This window comes from Astatotilapia calliptera, chromosome 20, assembly GCF_900246225.1.
Source record: "Astatotilapia calliptera chromosome 20, fAstCal1.2, whole genome shotgun sequence".
Classification (NCBI taxonomy): domain Eukaryota; kingdom Metazoa; phylum Chordata; class Actinopteri; order Cichliformes; family Cichlidae; genus Astatotilapia; species Astatotilapia calliptera.
This window is the reverse complement of record NC_039321.1, coordinates 24214436-24235432: the sequence shown is the minus strand read 5'-3', so window position 1 is coordinate 24235432 and position 20997 is coordinate 24214436. Positions and strand designations below refer to the sequence as shown.

At 41.5% G+C, this 20997-nt stretch overlaps 1 protein-coding gene across 2 annotated transcripts in view; it reads right to left on the bottom strand.

Annotated features, from left to right (window-relative positions):
* LOC113013286 (uncharacterized) overlaps positions 1-12236 on the bottom strand; it is a 28242-nt gene extending 16006 nt beyond the window's left edge. For both annotated transcript variants that reach the window (XM_026154076.1, XM_026154077.1), the window contains exons 1-4: positions 11725-12236; positions 3054-3251; positions 689-2921; positions 393-596 (exon numbers count right to left, since the gene is read on the bottom strand). In XM_026154076.1, coding sequence (XP_026009861.1) covers positions 393-596; positions 689-2921; positions 3054-3251; positions 11725-11727 — 2638 coding nt within the window. In that variant the 5' untranslated portion in view covers positions 11728-12236. The remainder of the gene's footprint in view (positions 1-392; positions 597-688; positions 2922-3053; positions 3252-11724) is intronic.
* Between the last annotated feature and the right edge of the window lie 8761 nt (positions 12237-20997).

Sequence of the window (20997 nt, the reverse complement as noted above, 5' to 3'; positions counted from 1 at the left end):
TTCATAAATAAATAAAATCACAGATACAGACTCTCACACTGAAATAATGTCATATATTAGATAGCAGATGAGATTTTTATATTGATGCTTTTACACTGCAGCTCTGAACCTTTCTAGACTTTATCCAACAGAGGTGCAGTCAGGTCATTAAGCAGTCTGATGTGTAACTGCACCCAACAGTCTAGTAAAGCCACAGCTAGCTACTGGACTTCTGGTGTGCCGCATACTGCATGCTGTACTCAGAGAGCATACTTGCATAAGGCCAGTGGAGTATTTTTTACAGTGGTATTTGTGAGAAAGAGCAACAATGTTCCAAGATGATTCTTCAATCAGTGCACATGGATATTAATGGATAGCTTTTTATTTTATTTATTGTATATCAAATTGATTACCTGTAAGTGATGCTACTCCCAGATAGAGGGGGTGGGCTCCGGGGTCTGGAGATCCTAGAGGTAAGTGGTCAGGTCTAGGACGAACAGAGGGAGGCCGGGAGGTCTTCTGTGTCCCTGCCACTAGAGGTGTATCTGTCTGTGATGGTTTCTGTGTTTGCTGGCTGTTTCTACTAGTTATGGAAGCGCTGCCAGGCTGATCACCATCTGAACAAAGTTTGAAAACAAAATAAAATGAACCTAACAACACCAAAATGACCGCAAAGACAACTACAGAGAAGAATGACTTAAGTATGTACCTAGAACAGCCATGTTCCTCCTGTTGATCTTTGGTGAAACTAATCTGAAGGCGGTGCTGTTTTTACATTTAACCACATGCAGCTGGGGAATCTCTGCACAGGAGTTGCTATTTTCTTTCCTCCTGACATTTTTACCATCGACGATAACCAGTTCACACTTCTCTGAGGTGTCCACAACAGCAGTGGAGAGGGATGAACACCTTTTATTCGATGTGCATACTTGTGTGTTTTGTGATGCTGTGAAAGGGCTCCCCGCAGAACTTGTTCTGTTTGGCAGCTGCTCGCAGGGTTTGAGGGTCACGTGCTTCCCAGAAATTTCATTCGAACTAAATAGTAATCCGTGGTGTTTGGTGGAGACACGTGACTGTCCATTTGAGCTCGACTGAGCTTTAGCGTTAGTCATCTGTGTTTCTACTGTTGAATTTGTTCCATTCACATTGTGTGTACTGCCATAGGCAGAGTTTACATCCAGTGGTTCCCTAAATGGCACTGTGGTCCTATCATATGTCTGCTCTGGTAGCTCACCAAAGTGACAAGCATTTATTCCCCTGTAATCCATACAGGGGGTGATGTTTATATCTCCTGGTTTCCAATACGGAGCTGTGTCATATTCTCCCGACTCCTTACAAACAGCTTGAGGACGGTGGTTTTGCATCCCAGAGTCACCATACATTCTTTGAAAATTAAAACACAGATCCCTTGTTTCATTCTCAAGTGGCCCCTGTCTGTTTTTACACAGTGAGAAATCACCATCCTCCTCCACCACAGCTAATGCAGCTCCTTTCTCTTTCTCCTTTCCAAATGTGACGGGATTTTGCAGCGCAGCCTGGTAGGAGTCCCTGTATCGACACCTCAGCTCCTGAGCCCTGGAAACCTTTCCGCCCTGTTTTCTTCTCATGCATGGAGTACAGGGTTTCTCTGAGAAATGCACAGTCCGGATACACTCAGAGGGATCAGTGAAGTCAGAGTGAGGGTGGTGAGGCTGGGAAGGACTGAAAGTGGATGGAGGTCCTTTTTCTGCAGACTCGTTGGGTCTAAGATGACTTTGCGTTTGAGGTTTTGCAGGTAGCTGCACTGGTGCTTGCCACTGTGTGGGAGGTGGCATCCGTGTTGCCGTCTGCCCTTGTGTTTGCCTGTGTGAATCCTGTGGCTGGATTTGTGCAGGTCTCTGCAGATATCTCTGCATTTGTCCCTGAATTTGTGCATGTGGTTGGATTTGTGCCTCTGATTTTTGTTTTTCTTCTTTAATTGACTGAGCTCTACCGAAAAGCATAGTGGCTTGAAGGATATCAATATATTCCCCTTCTGCACCAACAATGGGTGCTGGCTCACCTCTACTGGTATCTTGAAGGTTTCTATCTTTACCTTTATCTTGCGCTGTGATTTCAGCACCCTTATCTTGACCTTTGCATACAATTAGATCAGTATTCGTAGGGGTCCACGTATCTGAAACAGTGCTTGGTCTTGTGCTTGTACCTTTCCCAGTAAAGCGGCTATCCCACGTGTTAGGGGACACCCAACCTAAAGGCTTAGGCTCTGATTCAGTCTCTGTAACTCTGATCAGCCTTGACGAAGAAGCAGCACTAACATCAACCAAGCAAAGCGACACAGCAATACCGTGCTTTGCTGGACATATTCTGGTCTCCACGGAGAAGGGAGAGGGATGTGAAGAAGATGTTAAAACTGAATTTTGAATGGTTAGAGGAAGCAGTTTGAGTGCAGATTCCTTTGAAGGAATAAGTGGTAAAGATTGATTAGATGAAGAATTAGGAAGAGGTGAAAGGAGAGGAAGCGGAGATGGCAAAGCAGGATATGAGCGAGGAGCAGAGGCCATACTACTCCTAGCACTGTGTGGCCTGTCGGCAAATTCAGGCACGGCCACCCGTTCCCATGGTAACCTCACCACGCCCTGCTCTGTGGCAAGCAGGCATCGGCTGAGAGGCGTTCCCTGGCGGCCGTTGTTGAGCTCATCTAACCAGTCGAGGCTGAATATGCAAGGATAGGAAGTTTCAGGAATTGGGGTTTCCTCTACTAATTCCTCCAATAAGTCCTCGTCTTCCAGGAGGCTGCAAACCACGATGCGAGCTGATTGGTCACAGAATGGTGCCACCTGGAGATAAAAATCACCCGGCTGAAGTAGCACTGGGTCGATGGGAGCAAGATGGACGACAACTTGGTCACATAAGCACAGAGGCCAGCCCTCATAGACGAAAAGAACACCAGAGTATGGAGCCTAAAGGGGACAGGACATGGGCAACAGAAAGAAGTGTACTCAGTATTCTGCTCTATATTAACAAAAGTGCTGAATGTACATAAAAGTCTCTTTAGCTTAGCATCCCACTGGGGTTTACAAACAATGACTTACACATGCAGCCTGCTGCACGGTGTCTAAGATGTGCTTGGCTGGGACCAGAAAGTCCAGCAAGCACCGAAGGGCGTCTCCCTGATAATGATTGTCGATGACTTGGAAGAGCTGGCTGAGAAGCGTGGGGGCGGTGGCCTCAAAGGGCGGGAACAGCACAGACAGAAGGTTTTGGATGGATCCCTCGAGAGAATCAAAGTTCTGGAAACATAAGAGAGAGCAGAAAGCTACAGATGTTACTTAGCAACAAGTTTTTGAAACTTCATACCACTGATTTCCCGAATTACATCATGATGTCAGTGACAAAAAAAATAATCAAACACCTCCATCATTTTTACATATATTCATTCAGCTGCTTAGAAGTTGAACCTTAGTGCAGGCAATCAATATTTCATTCTCAATTTAAAAATAAAATTTTAAACTTTTTTGATTTTTATCATCTGAAATCATATTTAGACTAAATCTGTGCTAGCCAGTATTTCTAACCTTTGAGATGCTGGGATTCTTGCTTGATAACTGATTAATAAAATATTCTGACAGTCAACTGATCAATTTATCAGGTATCGAAACTGTGACTTCACGTTAACCGCATAAAATATTTACTTAGTGCAGTGCAAAGTAATACTAAACAGCAGTAAAGCAGGAGTCAGCTGCTTCCATCTGCCTGTTGTCCACAGTAAATTACAGAGGCCTTGTCCTCATGCTCACAGAACAGCTTCACAAACACACAAACACCTCAGGCTCATCAATGAATATCGAGGCAGCCGGCCTGACAACAAACATCCAAGCAAACATAGTGTGTGATGCCTGGTCCCGAGGTTCACAGGCCTCCTGGTTTATAGTTTCACATTCCCTTTGACCTGAACTCATGGCCCACTACCCACTTTTAGGCCCTTCTTTATTTAGACCAGCAAAGGCCACAGCACCAGACCTCTGGGGTTCACATACAGTATATACACGTACATGGGGGCTATATGGCTTAGAAGAAAAGTGATGTGTGAATCTCCATGCAGAAGTTGGATCTTATTACAGCTGGATATAGTGAGCATAGTTGTTTTGCCAGAAAGAAAAAAGCACATTTTCATACATGCCAAACCAGAATGTAAAAGTCACTGTCCACTGCATATTTTCATTAAGATTATTTACCACTCAGCTCAAAGATTCAAAGCTGGAGTGACAGACATGGATAAGCAGAGATGGAGACATAGACGTGTTTTGGTGTGATGAATTAGCGCCTCTGACACTGATACTTGCTCGCTGTCTCGTGTTCAAACCAATTCAGTTCAGTTGTATTTTTATATAGTGCCAAATCACAACAACAGTGGCCTCAAGGCCCTTTAAGTTGTAAAGTAAAGACCCTACAATAATACAGAAAATCCCCCCAAAATTAGATGACCTACCATGAGGAAGCACTTAACAGTGGGAAGGAAAATCTCCCTTTTAACAGGAAGAAACCTCCACCAGAATGAGGCTCGGGGATTGGCCACCATGTAAATGAGAACAGGCAAGAGATATCATGTGTTCTGTATCTTTTTCTTGCCACTTCTATGAAGGGCTGTGCGGCACTTTTGGTCTTCATTAAGCAGTTTAACGCATTCATATTTGCATTTTCTCAAAAGTGACTTTTTCAGTTCTATGCATAACGTGCCTAAAGGTTTCATCTTATTTTATTTTTTTGCTGCTGCCTGTTCTCATTTACCATGTGGCCATCTACCCTCTTCATCTCATCCCCTTACATTATCATCCAAGGAACGCTGGAATCTCCACCAGTCCATAGCGCCTACAGCTTCAGAAACAACACTGTGACTCAGAGCTGTTTAGTCAGCTTTGACACATCCTGCTGGGATACAACACAACAATGGCTACTGGGGTAAAAAGAAAGAAAAGGATAAGGGGGTGTTTAAAAAAAGTGGTGGTGGGTGCTAAATGAGAGAAGATATGGATGGGTACAGACTGAAGCGCTTTATGAAGTGTAAGCAAATTCAGCTCATAGCACATACATTTTAAATGAAGGGTTTTCCTGTCTTAATCACCAAGAAAAGCACACCAGCTTCATCAACTCTTAAATGATGCCAGTGAAAGGGTATGCTGGTGTGGAGGTCTATATACAAGCCTCTGATTCAAGCTGTGCCTGCACTGCTGGTGATGGGTAAGCTGTGAGAAGCAGGACAAATCACCATTTACTGCATGTGCACCAACAAAGATGCCTATTTAAGCAATTTTTAAAATGCGTGTTTTTTAACTTATGTGTTTACTGGTTAGCCTGCCACCAGTATGCGGCGTATTAGCGGACTGCGCAGGCATGTCTCTCTGGCTAGGCAGATTCACATGGCTCTATATACACACCCGGATCTTTCTCACTCAGCCACTGAAATAAATAACGAGGCTCACATTACTGTGGATAAGATGTCCCAGTGCTGGAGCTGAGGACAGTTTGAATATTTATGTCCAGTATCATTATGAAGCAGAAATAGTCCTTGAACATTCCTGATGTCAAGGAGGTTCCTGTCTGGACAAAAAGAAGATACTTAACACTAAAGAATGAAAAGAGTGCACAGTGACATCCCTGTAGTCCATGTGCTTCTTGGGGAATTTTTCCTTTTTCATCAGTAGTCTCTGGTGGCAAGGGACAAGAAATGAAGAACAAGGGAATACAATGCACCAAAGGTCTAGGGTTGGATTTGAACCAAGGACAATGCGATTACATGCTGTCCCTCTTTGATCCCTAAACTAGGACACCAGCATGATCCCAACTGTGCCATTGTATGAAAATCCAGTTTAAAAAAAAGAGTGTCCAGATTGGATCATTAATATCCATTATTCCTGCTGACTGACATAAACAAACTATTTCTTGGAATGAATGAAAACATGCAGATATTTATTCTTAGGTTCAGCGCAATGACTTTAAGGAATACAGAAATTGAAAATCAACAAGAAAATGTTGTATTTGTGAACACTGACATCCTTGGAAAATTTATTTGAATCTTTTCTTGTTATTAACACAGTCAACCATTAACACTATTATCATTATCCACTCAAATATAAATTTTTTTGTGATACATTATAAGCAAAGAGCCTGAGAACTATGTGAATCCCAACAAGTCCGGCGTCTCTGATAGCAAAACCTCAAAGTCTCTGCAGACACTGACACGACCTCTAAATAAGCATTAAAAGAATCAATTTCCTGTGTTTATGTCTGCGGTTATTCATCGAAGCTGATATACACAGATTCTCTTCTGGATTGCACGAACTATTTAAAATGGTTTTAGTGCTGCCAGTTATAAGAAGTGCTGTGGGAGAAATGTGGATTCCTGTCTATTCCCAACAAGAAGGAGATCTTTCATTCCAATTCATTATTAGAGCTCCTGGAGATGCTGTGAAACTGTGTTTTTTAAAGAGGCGTCACCACTACAACAGATAACTAAACATATAATTTTCCAGCTGCCTAAGCAGCGGTCAGAACGAGTCATGTGTGGCTCCATTCATGGCTAAGTGTAAGTGTATCATATTTGATACATGAGTTTTTGAGACTTCTATATCATCACAGGGGATTTTTCCCCCCCTGATACAGTGGGCCACATTCATGTAATATGCCAAGAAAACATTTCTGTCACACCTTAAACTGTGTTTGAAAGTGAAAATTAAATCAAAATTTGGCAGCTCAGTTAATTATGCCTACAGGGAAAAATTAATTACTGCACAACTTCATTATTATTATTATGCTTTAATATGCAATGTTTACCTTCTGTTGCATCTTCTGCAGTACAAAGCATTGATATGCACTGAGTCCACTCTGTGGAGAAAACATTTGGGCTAGCTGAAAGTGTCCTCTTGTTATGCCTCAGCAGAGGACAAAGCTGAGAAAGCAGGAAAGCTCAGTAATGGGATCTTTAACCAGCTGGAACAATCTTAAGTGATACTAGATGCTGAATCAGTGAGAAACTGAGGTCAGTAAATTCTTATTGACACCACAGTCATATTCTCCTGTACATAGTCTGTGACTTGCTGTGGAGAATTGACAACATTTAAGCGTGTACTTGACCGACGGAAAAGGGGGGACTCTCCACTCCAGGTTAGGGACGAGTTATTGGCCCAAGTTGAGGAGTTTAAGTATTTCGGAGTCTTGTTCATGGTTGAGGAGAGAGGAGAGTGGGAGATCGACAGATGGATTGATGCCGAAATTAAATGAAAGAACAAGATTGCAGATACAAGCCCTGGAAATTAGCTTTCTGAGGGGTGGCTGGCCTCTCCCCTAGAGATAGGGTGAGGAGGTCGGCCATCCGGGAGAGACTCAGAGGCCACTACTCCAAATTGAAAGGAGTCAGTTGAGATGGTTCGGGTATCTGACGAGGATGCCTCCTGGGATCCTCTTGGGTGAGGTTTTCCAGGCATGTCCCACTGGTAGGAGGCCCCGGGGCAGACCCAGAGATTTTATCTCTCGGTTGGCCTGGGAACGCCTTGGTGTTACCCCAGACAAAACTGGAGGAGGTGGCCGGGGAGAGGGAGGTCTGGGCTTCTCTGCTTAGGCTGCTGCCCACGCAACGCAGCCCCGGATAAGCAGAAGAAGATGGATGGGTGTATTTAACAATAAACATTTACCAATGGTTCACAAAGAAAAGCTTTTCACCTCACCATTCGTAATTTTAGAAATTTCCAACTCTCCAGGCAGCTGAATCCTGTCTATCTGGTTGTCAGCTGACCGTCCATCAGGAGGGGAATTTTCTTGGATTTCTTTCTCATTGTATGTAGTTGTGTGCTTTCTGTGTTTCTTTACAGCAGGAAGGGCTCCCTTGCTCACGTCACGCTATGATAAAATTGTCTTCAGTCTGCAGCTCTGTTGACCCATTCATTGAAAATAACAAACCAGTGAATGATGACAAAAACACTCAGGCTGACCAACAGATGCTTTTAAAGAAAGGCAACCTGACATATTTAGTCATTTTAAGGACAATTCAATTGTGCTGTAAATAGATTAGCGCTGACGCAGAAGCTGTGCCGTGACACACCACCAGAACAATCGATGGCACACAGCAGAGGCTCAAACCAGCCATGGGACAAAATGTGAGGTCATGAATGTAAGTGTCCTTGTGAAAGCAGTTCCCTTTAAATAGAACTATTTTCTTTCTTTGTTTTTTAAATTATGATAAATTAACTTTTATCTTTCAGCAATGACCTGCAACTGAAAATCTTGCAAATCTGTGAAACTGAAATTGACTGTTGACAACGTCTCCATTTGAAATTACCGATGCACGTAAATCTGCCAAAAGTCTGAAGAGCATGTCTTTGCTTTTTAAATAATTGGATGCTCACGTTTAGACTGTAGCTGCTCTGGACTGTTGTTGTCTCGTACAAAACAGGAAGTTATTCCTGCTGCACAAAAGCATCTCTTGGTCTTTTTTAGAACATTTGTTTGCATTAATAATTTATTATCTGATGCTATTTACAGCTTGGGAATCTGAAGCAGAAAAAGAGTTTACTCAGAGAAAATGTACCAAATTCCATCCTTTGTCAGAGCAGCCTGACTTTTAGGAGTAAATGGACGTACCTAAAAGGTAAACTGTTGAACCTTTTAGTGTAAAAGCTGCACCTTGACACTAAAAGGTACAAGGAAAAGAAAAGCTAACTTTTTTATTATATATATATATATATATATATATATATATATATATATATATATATATACACACACACACACAGGTTCTTTTACCTAGTGTGACATATCGTTCCTCTCTACCTCAACACACAGTGACACCTGAGCTGAAGCACAATGAGATTAATGAGAAAAACACAGCCTTAAAGGAATCACAATACACGACCACTACGGCATCGAGATGGCCAGACATCATATTTACTAGCCCTCACCGGGATCAGCAAATCGGACCTTGTGGAGGGCAAACACCAATCATGACAGCCTTGATAAGCAGGATGGCATGAAGGTGGCTGTAAAAGTAGCAGTCAGGAGGCAGCGAGACCTGTGTTTAAGTCATTAAAAACACGTCAGGGGTTTATGAATGAGCTGAGACTTTAAGCATGTCCTTAAACTCATCGCAAGTGAGTTGACGTGTCTGTGCTGTGTGCACATGAGGTGTGTTATTATATCAAAGTGTGGCTTAGCATTCACTGACACACTCGTCTCATCTGTAATTAGCTCACAGCTGCGCTTAATGTAACTCACACCAGCAGATTTCATAACAAACATCCAGAAATGACCACACAGAGAAAGAACCACCTGTCCTCAGACATCCTGGTGAACTTCTATCGCTGCACCATCGAGAGCATCCTGACCAACTGTATAACAGTCTGGTACGGGAACTGCTCTGCCTCGGACCGGAAGGCATTGCAGAGGGTCGTGAAAACTGCCCAGCGCATCGCTGGAGCACCACTTCCTGCCATAAAGGACATCTACAGGAAGCGGTGTCTGAAAAGGGCTGGGAAAATCATCAAAGACCCCAGTCACCCATCACATGGACTCTTCACCCTCCTGCCCTCTGGGAGGCGCTACAGGAGCCTCCGGACTAAGACCACCAGGTACCGGAACAGCTTCTTCCCCAAAGCTGTCAGACTCCTGAACTCTGCCTCCTGACATCTGACCCACGTTAACACATGGACTGGACATACACACACCCACAACCACCTACACACACACACACACACACACACACACACACACACACACACACACACACACACACACACACACACACACACACACACACACACAATGGACAACTGTACCCTCAAACACACAATAATAACATGGACTGAACCACCACTCACAACCACTAGCACTTTATATAGCCTCTTAACTGCACTACTGTATAGTTCTGTGTAAATAATCATACGATAATTTTTAATTCTACAAGTGTTTACAACTTGCATAGTTCCCATTTCTGTATAGCTGTATATCTCATATTTCTGTATAGTTCTTTACTTCATATTCTGTATAGTTTTTCATATTTATATCCTGTTCATAGCCTGTACATAGCTTGTACTCACTACAGCCTGTACATACTTATAGTTATAGCATATTCATCACATACTTCATACCATGTACATATTACATACCATAATAGACCCATTTCTGTAATATACTTACATATCTATATTATTGCTAATATATATTGTAATATATCTATATCACTAAAGCACTTCTGGATGGATGCAAACTGCATTTTGTTGCCCTGTACCTGTGACATATGCAATGACAATAAAGTTGAATTCTATTCTATTCTATTCTGTTCTATTCTAAAACAGGTGAAAACATGGATGAACCACACTGAACATTAAAACACACAATGCCAAATTAAACCCAAAGATTTCTTTCACATATGCAGAACAAACATCTGAAGACTTAATGGGACTTAATGTGTGTGTGTGTGTGTGTGTGTGTGTGTGTGTGTGTGTGTGTGTGTGTGTGTGTGTGTGTGTGTGTGCAGCTCTGCCGATGTTCAGACAAATTTGGGGCAACATGCTCAGAGTTTCTGTCAGTTAGTGGTCTTTTAGTATCATCAGTAATGTTTTTGTGTTTATAGCCAAAGCAACACATACAAGTGGGCTACCCAGGTAAAGGTGTGGTGCTGATTTGTAGTTTTGCAAACAGAGTTGTTGAACTGACTGTTACGTATTTTCCATTGAGTCACCAGGACAGGACAAGACGTCTTTCAGCTGAGAGAAAAAAGATGCTCTGTGTAACCTGGTCAACACAGGAACAAATACCCAAACATTGAGGTCACTCCTTAAACAGGAATAGTCGGGTTAATGGACTCTGGCTTCAATGACATGGCAAAAATGCAGGAAAGAGGGCGGGAAAATCACAGTAGTACACACACACATATATGCAGAGGCCTGCCAAATAAAACCTACAGGAGAGCTGGGCGGGCATTTTAAAATTCAGCTCTCTGCATAACATCCGTGCTGTTGGTCTGTGCCAAACTAAATCCACTTTAGAAACTGGACACACCCTCTCTCCAGCCCAGGTAGAGACGTGACAACGCTCATTCATTTACTTCTGCTTACAAGACATGCAAGCTGAGACTCTTACATTATCCCATCGCACCTCTGAGGTTCAAAAGATCTGCTGTCTGCTCTCTCGGTGCTTGCATGACTCACATCTCACATACCAGTGAGTGGAAGGAGGCAGATACAGTGGCTGGTTTGTGAAATCTGCCTTAATGCTCAGTAACCTGAGACCTTCACCTTGAGTCGAAACACGGAGGCAGAGCGGCAGCCAGTGCATGCTATGGGAGCTATGCTATACGTTAGACACACTCAGAGCACATGCATGTTACAGCATAAAGGGCTACTTGTCAGGACATAATAAATATGTAACTTGGCGATACTACTTAAAAACGAGACATTGCTCTACCTATCTACATGTCTATCTATATGTGAGGAGAGAAAACCGTATGTGTTTCATTTCAACTCTGTTAAAAAGGAAAATATACTAGAGTTGCTACCAGCAGTCATTTAGCTGATTAAATCTTTTGATAACCAATTTATAATCCAAAGATTTACAAGTGAAAAATTGAGAAACGCAGCAAATCTTCACATATTAGACCCTGGAAACAACTCATCTTCATCAGCGCTTAGGTAGAGTACATAAAACATTTAAGATTAATTCTTCACATGTTCACTCTGGATGAGAAACAGCACAAACAGCAGACTCTCACATTACCATCTTCCTTTCTGGGTTCTGCCTTTTCTGGTTGTCACAACATCGGCAATTTCTGAGATAATCCAAAAGGAGCGGGAATCGTCTACAAAGCTGCTGCTCCCGCACGCTGTCTGCTGAACCAAAATAAAATCCATTCTGCACAGACACTCGTTCACAGCTGAGTGGCTCAGGACAACCTCAAGCAAGCTGGATGAGCATTGGTCAAGTATTCAGCTGGTCCACACGCAGCCTGTGATTTGTCCTGTTATCGCTCCCTCTCTCTCTCTCTCAGCGCAAACTGTGTTTTCTGCATCTGTTTTTCCGTCTCTGTGTTTGTTCTCTGCCTCTTGCGGCACCTCAAGTGCTGGCCGTTATGTTCCAGGTTAGTCTGCGTGAGGAAACATGGCCAAACACGAGAAGCGGTGAGAGAGCAAGAGCGAGTTGCTGTTTCCTACTTTTCCTCTGTGGTATTTGTGACACACACTCACTAACACACACAGACAGAAAGAGAGAGTGAGCAAGAGAGGGCTCAATATCACAGTCATAATTGGCTTATAATACCAAAGAGGAACTTGATCCTTGATGCCACCCAGCCACTGTCAGTCGAAACCAAAAGACACGGGACATGTGTGCATGTGTGTGCATGTGTGTGTCTGTGTGCGAAATACACTTCTGTAAGTACTCACTGGGAGACTAAAAGCTGATAGTACTTTTATTACTGATATTACTTTTATTTTAAGAAGAGCAAAATCACCTAATAACTCTTGGAAACTTTACACTTGATATCATATGATTAATACTGATACAGTAACAAAAGCATTAAGATCAATTATAAGACGCTGGTGGGGCTTTCAGCTTATCTTTTGAGGAAAAATCATTCCTACCGTTCTCTGTACATCATTTTGTATTATATCTTCATGCAGCAGTGTTTCTTAGATTTATAGATTTAAAGTATGCAAATCATTTATTAATGCAGTTTTCGCTACTCTCTTATATAACGTCAGTCAGATGTACACAACGCTTTGCCTGTGGCCGCTGAATCACCACCGCCTCACTCCACATATGACAAGACCATCCTAAGGACAAACTACGAGATAAGATGTGACAATGTGAAATGAAAAATATAGGAAGATAAGAAAAATTTCAATTAGTGCAACAACGGAAGGTGACAACAATGATTGCTCTTTGAGATCAGGGAGATAAATACAACATTGTGATTAATGGATATTTAAAAACATGTCATTGCATTCAAAGGCAAATCACAACACACAGCTTAAACCACAGTTTACACTGAGACACTCATGTGGATCTTCAGACTCATATAGTACCGAGACATTTTGGCGAGGGGAGTTGAAACTAACAAGACAGAGAACAGAGAACAGTGAAGACATGAGGAGGAAAGTGGAAAAGGCAATGCTACTAGGTGACATACCATGTTGGCAGCAGCTGTCGGGAAATGGTAGCAAGAATATCTCACACGTGTATGTCTGACCTGCTTGTCAAAGCTGAGACAAAGAGTGACAGAGAGAGACGGGGACAGTGAAATCTCTCTCTCGCTGTCTCACCCAGAGTGTGAGGCAGCGCATTCCTTTTTCAGCACTTGGCTCACTTCATCAGAAGGCCACAACCTGGGTTACAATTAGTGTGCAGCACAGACAAAGGACTCACTCACTCAGTGAAATGTTGTTTGCTTCGCTATACACTTGCGGCCACTTCATTAGTTACACCTTGATAGCACCAGGTTGAACCTCCTTTAGTCTTCAGAATCATTTTCATTTTTCATGGAGCAGATTAAATAAGACATTCTCACAAATGTTGGTCCAATGGATACAACAGTATAACACAGATGTCAGCTGCACCACCACCACTCATCAGACCTGGCAATATTTTTACAACTGTCCAATTTTGATGAGCCCAGGTGGAATATCGCCTCAGTTTCCTGTTCTTAGCTGACACTGCTGTTGCCCCCCTCTGCTTCAAGGTTTGCATTTTGTGGATTTAGAGATGCTCTTCTGTAACAAGTGGTTATTTGAGATACTGTTTCCTTCCTATCAGCTCGAAGCATCAACGAGGCATATTCGCCCACAGGGATGGACTGGCAATCTGTCATACTTGACATTTTCCCTGTGGGCCGACACACTTTTGGGCTGATCGATCGGCCTGAAGAGCCGCTGTGCTCTGGCAGCAGCCCATTTGTTCATTTTCATTACTGACACTGGATTGCCCAATCAGATCTCTTAATGCGACAGGCTACACCTCTGTTTGCTCAGGCAGCTTGTAGAAAAGGTTTAGTGTGGAAGAAGTGGCAAAAAATGGAGCCGAAAAGCTGAGAGGAAACAATAGTCAAATTAACCGACATGTTAGCTGCCAGTACTGCTGCACTGTGAACAGCCACAACTCCTCACACTCACAAGAGGCTGCTGCTGCTGCTAGCACCAGCTGTGGAGCAGTGAGGAAGATTAAATTAACATGGTAAGAAAATGATGGAGGAACATAATTAAAAAGGGAGAGGTTCAACAAATCAGGTAACACAAATGACTGATTTAACTATGAGCCACTGTTAATAGCTAAAGTGTAGCTTTTAATTATTGTCACACGCTGAGGTGTAACTAAGAAATGATCCAACAACAACTGTATCAACCTGATTAAACCCTGTTTCAATATCTATAATCCAACAAAAGGAGATAAATACAGAGTATGCGTACGCTTTATATATAATCAAGAGTCAAATCATAGACGTGAAGTTTCAAAGGTGAATAGCGCTACCACAGTGCTATCCAGCAGCTAGTTTGAGTAATCATGGTGGGACGATTTTTTTTTGTCCCAGTCTTGTCCTGTTCACCCAGAGAACTGGTGCTCACTGGATATTTTGTCTTTTTTGTACATTTCCCTGTAAACATAACTAAATGCATTGAGTTGCTGCCATTTGATTGGCTAATTAAATATTTGTATTGATGAGGAGTTAAACAGGTGTACCTAAAAAAGTGGACATGAATATATATATATATATATATATATATATATATATATATATATATATATATATATATATATATAGTTTTTTTTTTTTGTTTGTTTTTTTTAATCAGAACTCCAGCACACTGAATTCCAACATGTAGAAAGCAAAGAGAAGCAACAAATCCTCACACGTGACTTCAGTGGAACAGTTATTCATTTTATGTCAAATTAAGTGAAAAACATTTAGCACAAGCTGTACTAAAAGCAGGGCGTCATCTTCACTGTCTTAAAAATTGTCAAACCAGTCCTCATGTATGCAATGCAAGCGGATACACTGCTCAGAAGCAAAGAGTGCCAATGCGTAACCACAGGAATCTAAGAGAACATCGGCTGTATCTTAGCCTGCAACAGAACAGCTTGTTCACCATAGCTATCGGAGTGCAGCGTGCCCTGTGCTTCAGCTCCAACAGATCAAGTGTTGTGATGTTATTTTGTTTTTGTTGTCGTACATTTGAGCTATCATTGTTGTCCTCATGATCTACCCCTTGCTCTCTGTCTCGCTCCCTCTGCTGTTCCTTCCAGCTCCATTAATGCACCCACTCTACTGGGAGACAGAAGGAATGTGCAAAAGTCAAAAAAGGACACTGAAAGAAAGATAGGCAGAATGGGGGGAAGTGGCACAGAGGAGCTATGAGGGATAAAAAAAAACATGCGTGTGTACATGTGTGTGTGTCAGCATGTCTGTGGCATTAGGCTTGAACAGAGTGAGCATGTCCTAGCCAGAGGAGAGAAGTCGTTGAATCAACTGGTCGCAACCAAGGCCTTGTCGCCCTTGTCCTCATCTCTCCGTCTCCCTCTCTCTCTTTTTCCTCACTCTCTCCCTCAAAATCCCCTCCGCTCATTCAGCAATGCATATTACAAACAGGACATTTTACTTAATCCTGAATCTCTCCCCCTCCTCCCGGGCTTCTTTGTCAGGGCACCATTGTGAATTAGAATAACAGAACCGGCTTTAAAATAAAATTCTACATCAAGTGCATAGCGTTTGCAACCAGGAAATGGCAGGTGAGTCTGAACTAGAGTTAGTAGATATTTTCATTTGACAGACTTTCATAGTTTATAGTGAGCTTGTAATATGTGGGCTGGATATTCAAGGTTTGATGTGTGACATCTCCCATGAGATAAGACATACCACAAAGAGCATTTGCACCTTGTACTTGGTTTAGCCTGACATCTTTCTACTCAGTCATCCTCACTGCAAATGTCTGTGCAATACTAACAGCTGCACACACAAAATCAAACAAGCTTGTCACTCCAAATGTAACGCTCGTTTTCTGTACTTGGAAGCAGCGCTATCAGTGTCAGCATATTTGAAAAAAACAATTTTTTAAACGTGTGTGTGTTCAGAATGGAATGCCGTGTTTAGAGGCCGCTAATCCCAAGCAGGGACGGAAACAAATGTACCTCAAGCTTTAGCCTTCTATTTTTGCCTCCAGTATCCTCAGCACTTCAAACATGCATCGTCCCAGGCTCTGGCTTGGGCAGCTAACACCTCATTACCATTCTGTAAAGCAGTTAACATCGCTGGACATGGATTTCCTCCAATGAGTAAGTCGGGGTCAGAGGTTCGTATAAACTAAATTTTTTGGTGACTAAAACAAACGTAAAACAAAAATAAAGTGTGTTAAGCTAAAGAGGGAGTGCATTTATAATCATCAAATGAGGCGTTTAATTTAGCAGATGTTCTTTTAGGATATAAATATGTCTTGTTAATTCAGAAAAAAAGGGGAATTTTTGTCAGGTGAATACATTGAGCTTTCATATTTTAGACACTGAAGTTTTCTATTTTTTTTTCTTTTTTAAGCTATTTAAACACACTTTATTACATCTAATGATCAAAAACATATGTGCATCAGTAAAAGGCACTAAAAAAAACTATCTCTGAAGTGAAATGAAGAATCTGGAAGTTTTATTCTCACAACACAGTCTGAGCAAGCAACTGAACACCTGTCACCAAAATTACGCAAGTTATAACTTACCAGGCTCCCAATTTCTTCATGTTTCAGTTTAGCAGTATTATTGAAGATATGACGACAGAACTAAAGTACCCACAGCATCACACGAAATGCTATTATAGTCTCTCAGCTCTATGAGTAAAGCTGATATAAGAAAAGAAAAGAAAAAACATGAGACTGAAACTCACATTCAGACTGCTTTCATTCCTTGGGTGTGTTTTCATCTGTATTCTGTGGTTGGTGGAGCAGCAACAAACTGGCAAAAAACCCTATGGTTTATCGGCTGCAAAAGCTCACTTAACCACCAAAACAGATTATTGAATCCAAAGTGCAAGGGCCTTAAGATGAAGCATCCGAAACATAAACCACTGGAAACAAAAATAAAATCCCTGATCTCTTTACAAGCTGAAATCCCAATTATTTGGTTCACTTCCCTTTTGTATTGATTATTTCACTTAGATGTACCATAAATGCTTCAACAGAGGGGTATTTTGTGCTTACCTTTATATTTGCATATTTCTGAGTACTGTAGTACTTGAGGCCCATGCATTTTCTAGCTTTAGGTCAGTTCTTCTTGGTAAAACAACTCTAGAGGTGTGCTAGACAAAGATGGTGCAGAAAGGTTCAACAGGAGGACAGATTTTACTGTTATGAGGTGCTTGTATCACAAAAACTGGTCTGTTTTCTACTGGATGCTAATGTTGTAGCACCTCAACCATGTTAAAGTCTAAACCATGCAAAACACTGAGCTACAGAAAAACTGAAAAGCCTCAGAGATCTAGGTTAATTCAACAATTGCTTGCAAGAGACTGCTCTGGGCTGAGACAGATGGAGTGACCCAGTTGGGGAGAGAAAAATCTCCATCGTCTTTGTCATCCCTCTGACTGTGTGACTCCTCTCTGTGTCCTCTGGAGCCGACCCCATCAGTCACCATGAAATGACACAAATTACCACGAGCTGTTAGTGTCAGTCACAATGAACTGTGAGGACTTTTTTTTCTTATTGTTTACATAGCAGCAGAACAACCAAACAAAAAAGCCAGCATGGCATAAGAAGCTGGAAAATTAAAGAAAATAATCAACAAAGGAAAATAAAAGCAATGAAAAGGGGAAAAGGGGGTTCATATTCTTCCTATTCTGTTATTAAATTTGTAATCTCCAAACTAAACAAGATCAGTGTACAGCCTTGACTTAGCTTTCCTGCTTGGCAACGTTTTAAGGACTTTACATCTAGTCATGCGGTACACGTCCCCCAACCTTGCTCTAATACTGACTTCCACATGATTCACATACTGTGCTGACTTTCACTGTTAAGTCACCAATGACACACAGCTGAGATGCAGATGGACACGTACCTGTTGTGCATTTTTCTGAAGCTTCACTTAAGAAACGCCTAATGGACTTGGTGCAGTCGTTTGTCATTAATGTCAAAATCAAAAGGAAAAATCATTTTCTTTCTTTGTTTCCTGCTTTCAGCAGAGCCTGCTAGTTTCCACCAAACAGCAGCTGATTACACACAAGAGGGGTACTGAGCTCGTCAAATACAGCATTTCTTTGTAAGACAGCACAGAAGTGTAAATTATACTAAAATATAGACAATGTAATTTATATAGCATCTGCGACTTCCCCAATAAGGAGCAACAAGTCAGAGTTTTGTAAAGTCATGTGCAAGTTACAGATGACTTTCTGGTCTGGGATCCTTAGAAGGAAAAAAGAACTAAAGGAAATCATTTAAAGCTTTATTTTGTATTCTTCTTGTTTTGTCTTATTGTTGATGTGTTTTCAGCTGCACAGGTTTGTATAGAAACAACCAGCTTTTCTTTAATTGTATATAACTGTGTGATTTCATCATGATTGTTGTTCAATTCTTTCTTATTATCAAATAACTTGTATAGAGGATTATTTTTATTTTATTTTAGTAATATGCCAAAATTTAATCAATGTTAATGCAACAACTGGGAGAAAAAACAATATGAGTGACATCACTATCAGATAAAACACACATTAACTCCCAGTGATGGTATCAAGATCTCTGTGTGATTCAAAAAACAAAATAAAAATTAAAAAACAGCTGTGAATTTAGGATATTCACCTTTTCAGATCATCAAACAAATTTTAATATTAGACAAAGATGACCCAAATAAATACAAACTGCATGCAAAATGCAGTTTTTAAATGATGATTTCATTTATTAAGGGGTCACATCAGAGGGTTTTAAGGCATGAACTGCCTTTTTAAGGCCATGCCAAAGCATCTCAGATTTCTGTCAGGACTTTGACTAGACCACTCTGAAATCTTCATTTCATTCTTTTTGAGTCCTTCACAGGTGGACTTGCTGCTGTGTTTGAGATCATTGTCCTGCACCAGAACCCAACTGTGCTTGAGCTTCAGGGGATAAACTAATGAGCAGGCCATCTACTGATCGGAAGGTTGGTGGTTCAATTCCTGGCTTCTCCTAGTCTGCATGGCAAATATCCTTGGGCAGGATACCAACCCCAAGTTGCTCTCTGATGCATCCATCCATGCAGTATGAATGTGTGTGTGAATATTAGTTAGAAAGCACTAAGAAAATGTGCTGGTGTAAATGGGTGAATGCACAAGTTGTGTAAAGCGCTTTGAGTACTCAGAAGAGGCTCTTGTCTCGTCAGTCCACAGAATTTTTTGCCAAAAGTCTTGAAAATCACCAAGATGTTTTGCGCAAAGGTGAGCCGAGCTTTTGTGTTTTTTTTGGGCAGCACTGGTTTTCTCCTTGCATCTCTTCCATGGATGCCATTTTTGCCCAGTCTCTTTATTCAATCATGAACTCTGACCTAAACTGAGACAATGAGGCCTACACTTCTGTAGAGTTTGTTCAGGGTTCTTTTGTGACCTCCTGAATGAGTCGTTGATGTGTTCCTGGAGTAATTTTGGTGTATCAGCTGGGAAGGGTCACCATTGTTCCAAGTTTTCTCCATTTGTAGATAATGGCTCTTCGCTGGAGTCCCAAAGCATTAGAAATGGCTTTATAAGGCTTTCCAGACTGACAGACATCAATAACTATTTTTGTCAGCTGTTCTTGAGTTTCTTTATATTGTGACATGGTGTGATGCTTTTGCTGGCCCAGGCTTGATTACTGCTTTTGTTGCAGTAATCAAGCCAGGATGTAGATTATGAAAATAAACTCTGCTTCCAAAAAAGAATCTGGTTAATCACAGTTAATTCGGAATTTAACAAGAGTGTAATTACTTTTTCACATTGGGCCAAGTTGCACAGTTTTTGTCCCCTCAAAAAATTAATAATTTAAAAACTGCATTGTGTATTTACTTGGGCTACATTGGTCTAATATTAAAACCTGTGACAAATATGCAAACAAACTAAATAACAAAGAAATAAGGAAGGGACAAATACTTTTTCACTGCACTGTAAAAACTGTGCAAGTTGAGCTCTGTATGCAATTGTAACTGCTGGTGGTCATCCTTGTAAAGACAAGGGAAATTTCCCATGCTCCTTTTTGACTAGGCCAGCACATACATAGATGTTTATAGGGTATAATTCATCTCACATACCCAAAGATCGGAAATAGCATAAAAACCTCAAAATATGGGTTAGTATATCTGGAAATACTTTTTTACTCTGGGTCCAGCACTCACTCAGGAGAAAAACCTCCAAAACCGAGATTTCTACAAGTCATCGCAATAATAAAGGACAATTTACAACCCCAAATATCTACTATATATCAAAAGTAAAAGCAAACAAGAGTGCATCACATTTCAAGCTTTTTTCTGCTTTCCTTGGAAGCACTTAAAGGGTAAATGCCACAGAGTGGTACAAAGACACACACAGAGATTAAACACATGAGACAGGTGACGCTGACCCAACACAAACAAACTGAAACCCTTGAGGTAGGAGCCAGGTGGTAAGTGCTAGCAGGGTGGCGGAGAACCTTGAAACAGGCCCGAGAACAGCATCTAGAGGTCAGTACAGGGAGTACACCTGCACTCGGAGGAGACAAACAAACCTCCACAGCAGCTGGTTAAACAACACACGAGCACTCAAAAACCTCCGGCCTCTTATTTATAACCTCGCCCACACAGCAAAGAAGAAGACCCCGAGCAGGGAAGACGCAGCCACGCAGACAGACAGTAACAGCTGGTTACAGGCCACAGCGTTCAGGTTGGAGTTGGAGTAACACTGAGAGAGCTGGTTAGTGGTTACTGAATGTTTAACCTATAACAGGCCTATTCCACAGCAGTGATTTTAATATGAAAAGTAGATAAACACACGTGTTACTAATGATGTTAATGAAGGTTTGCACTATTTTGGTACAAATCCCTGTACCTATA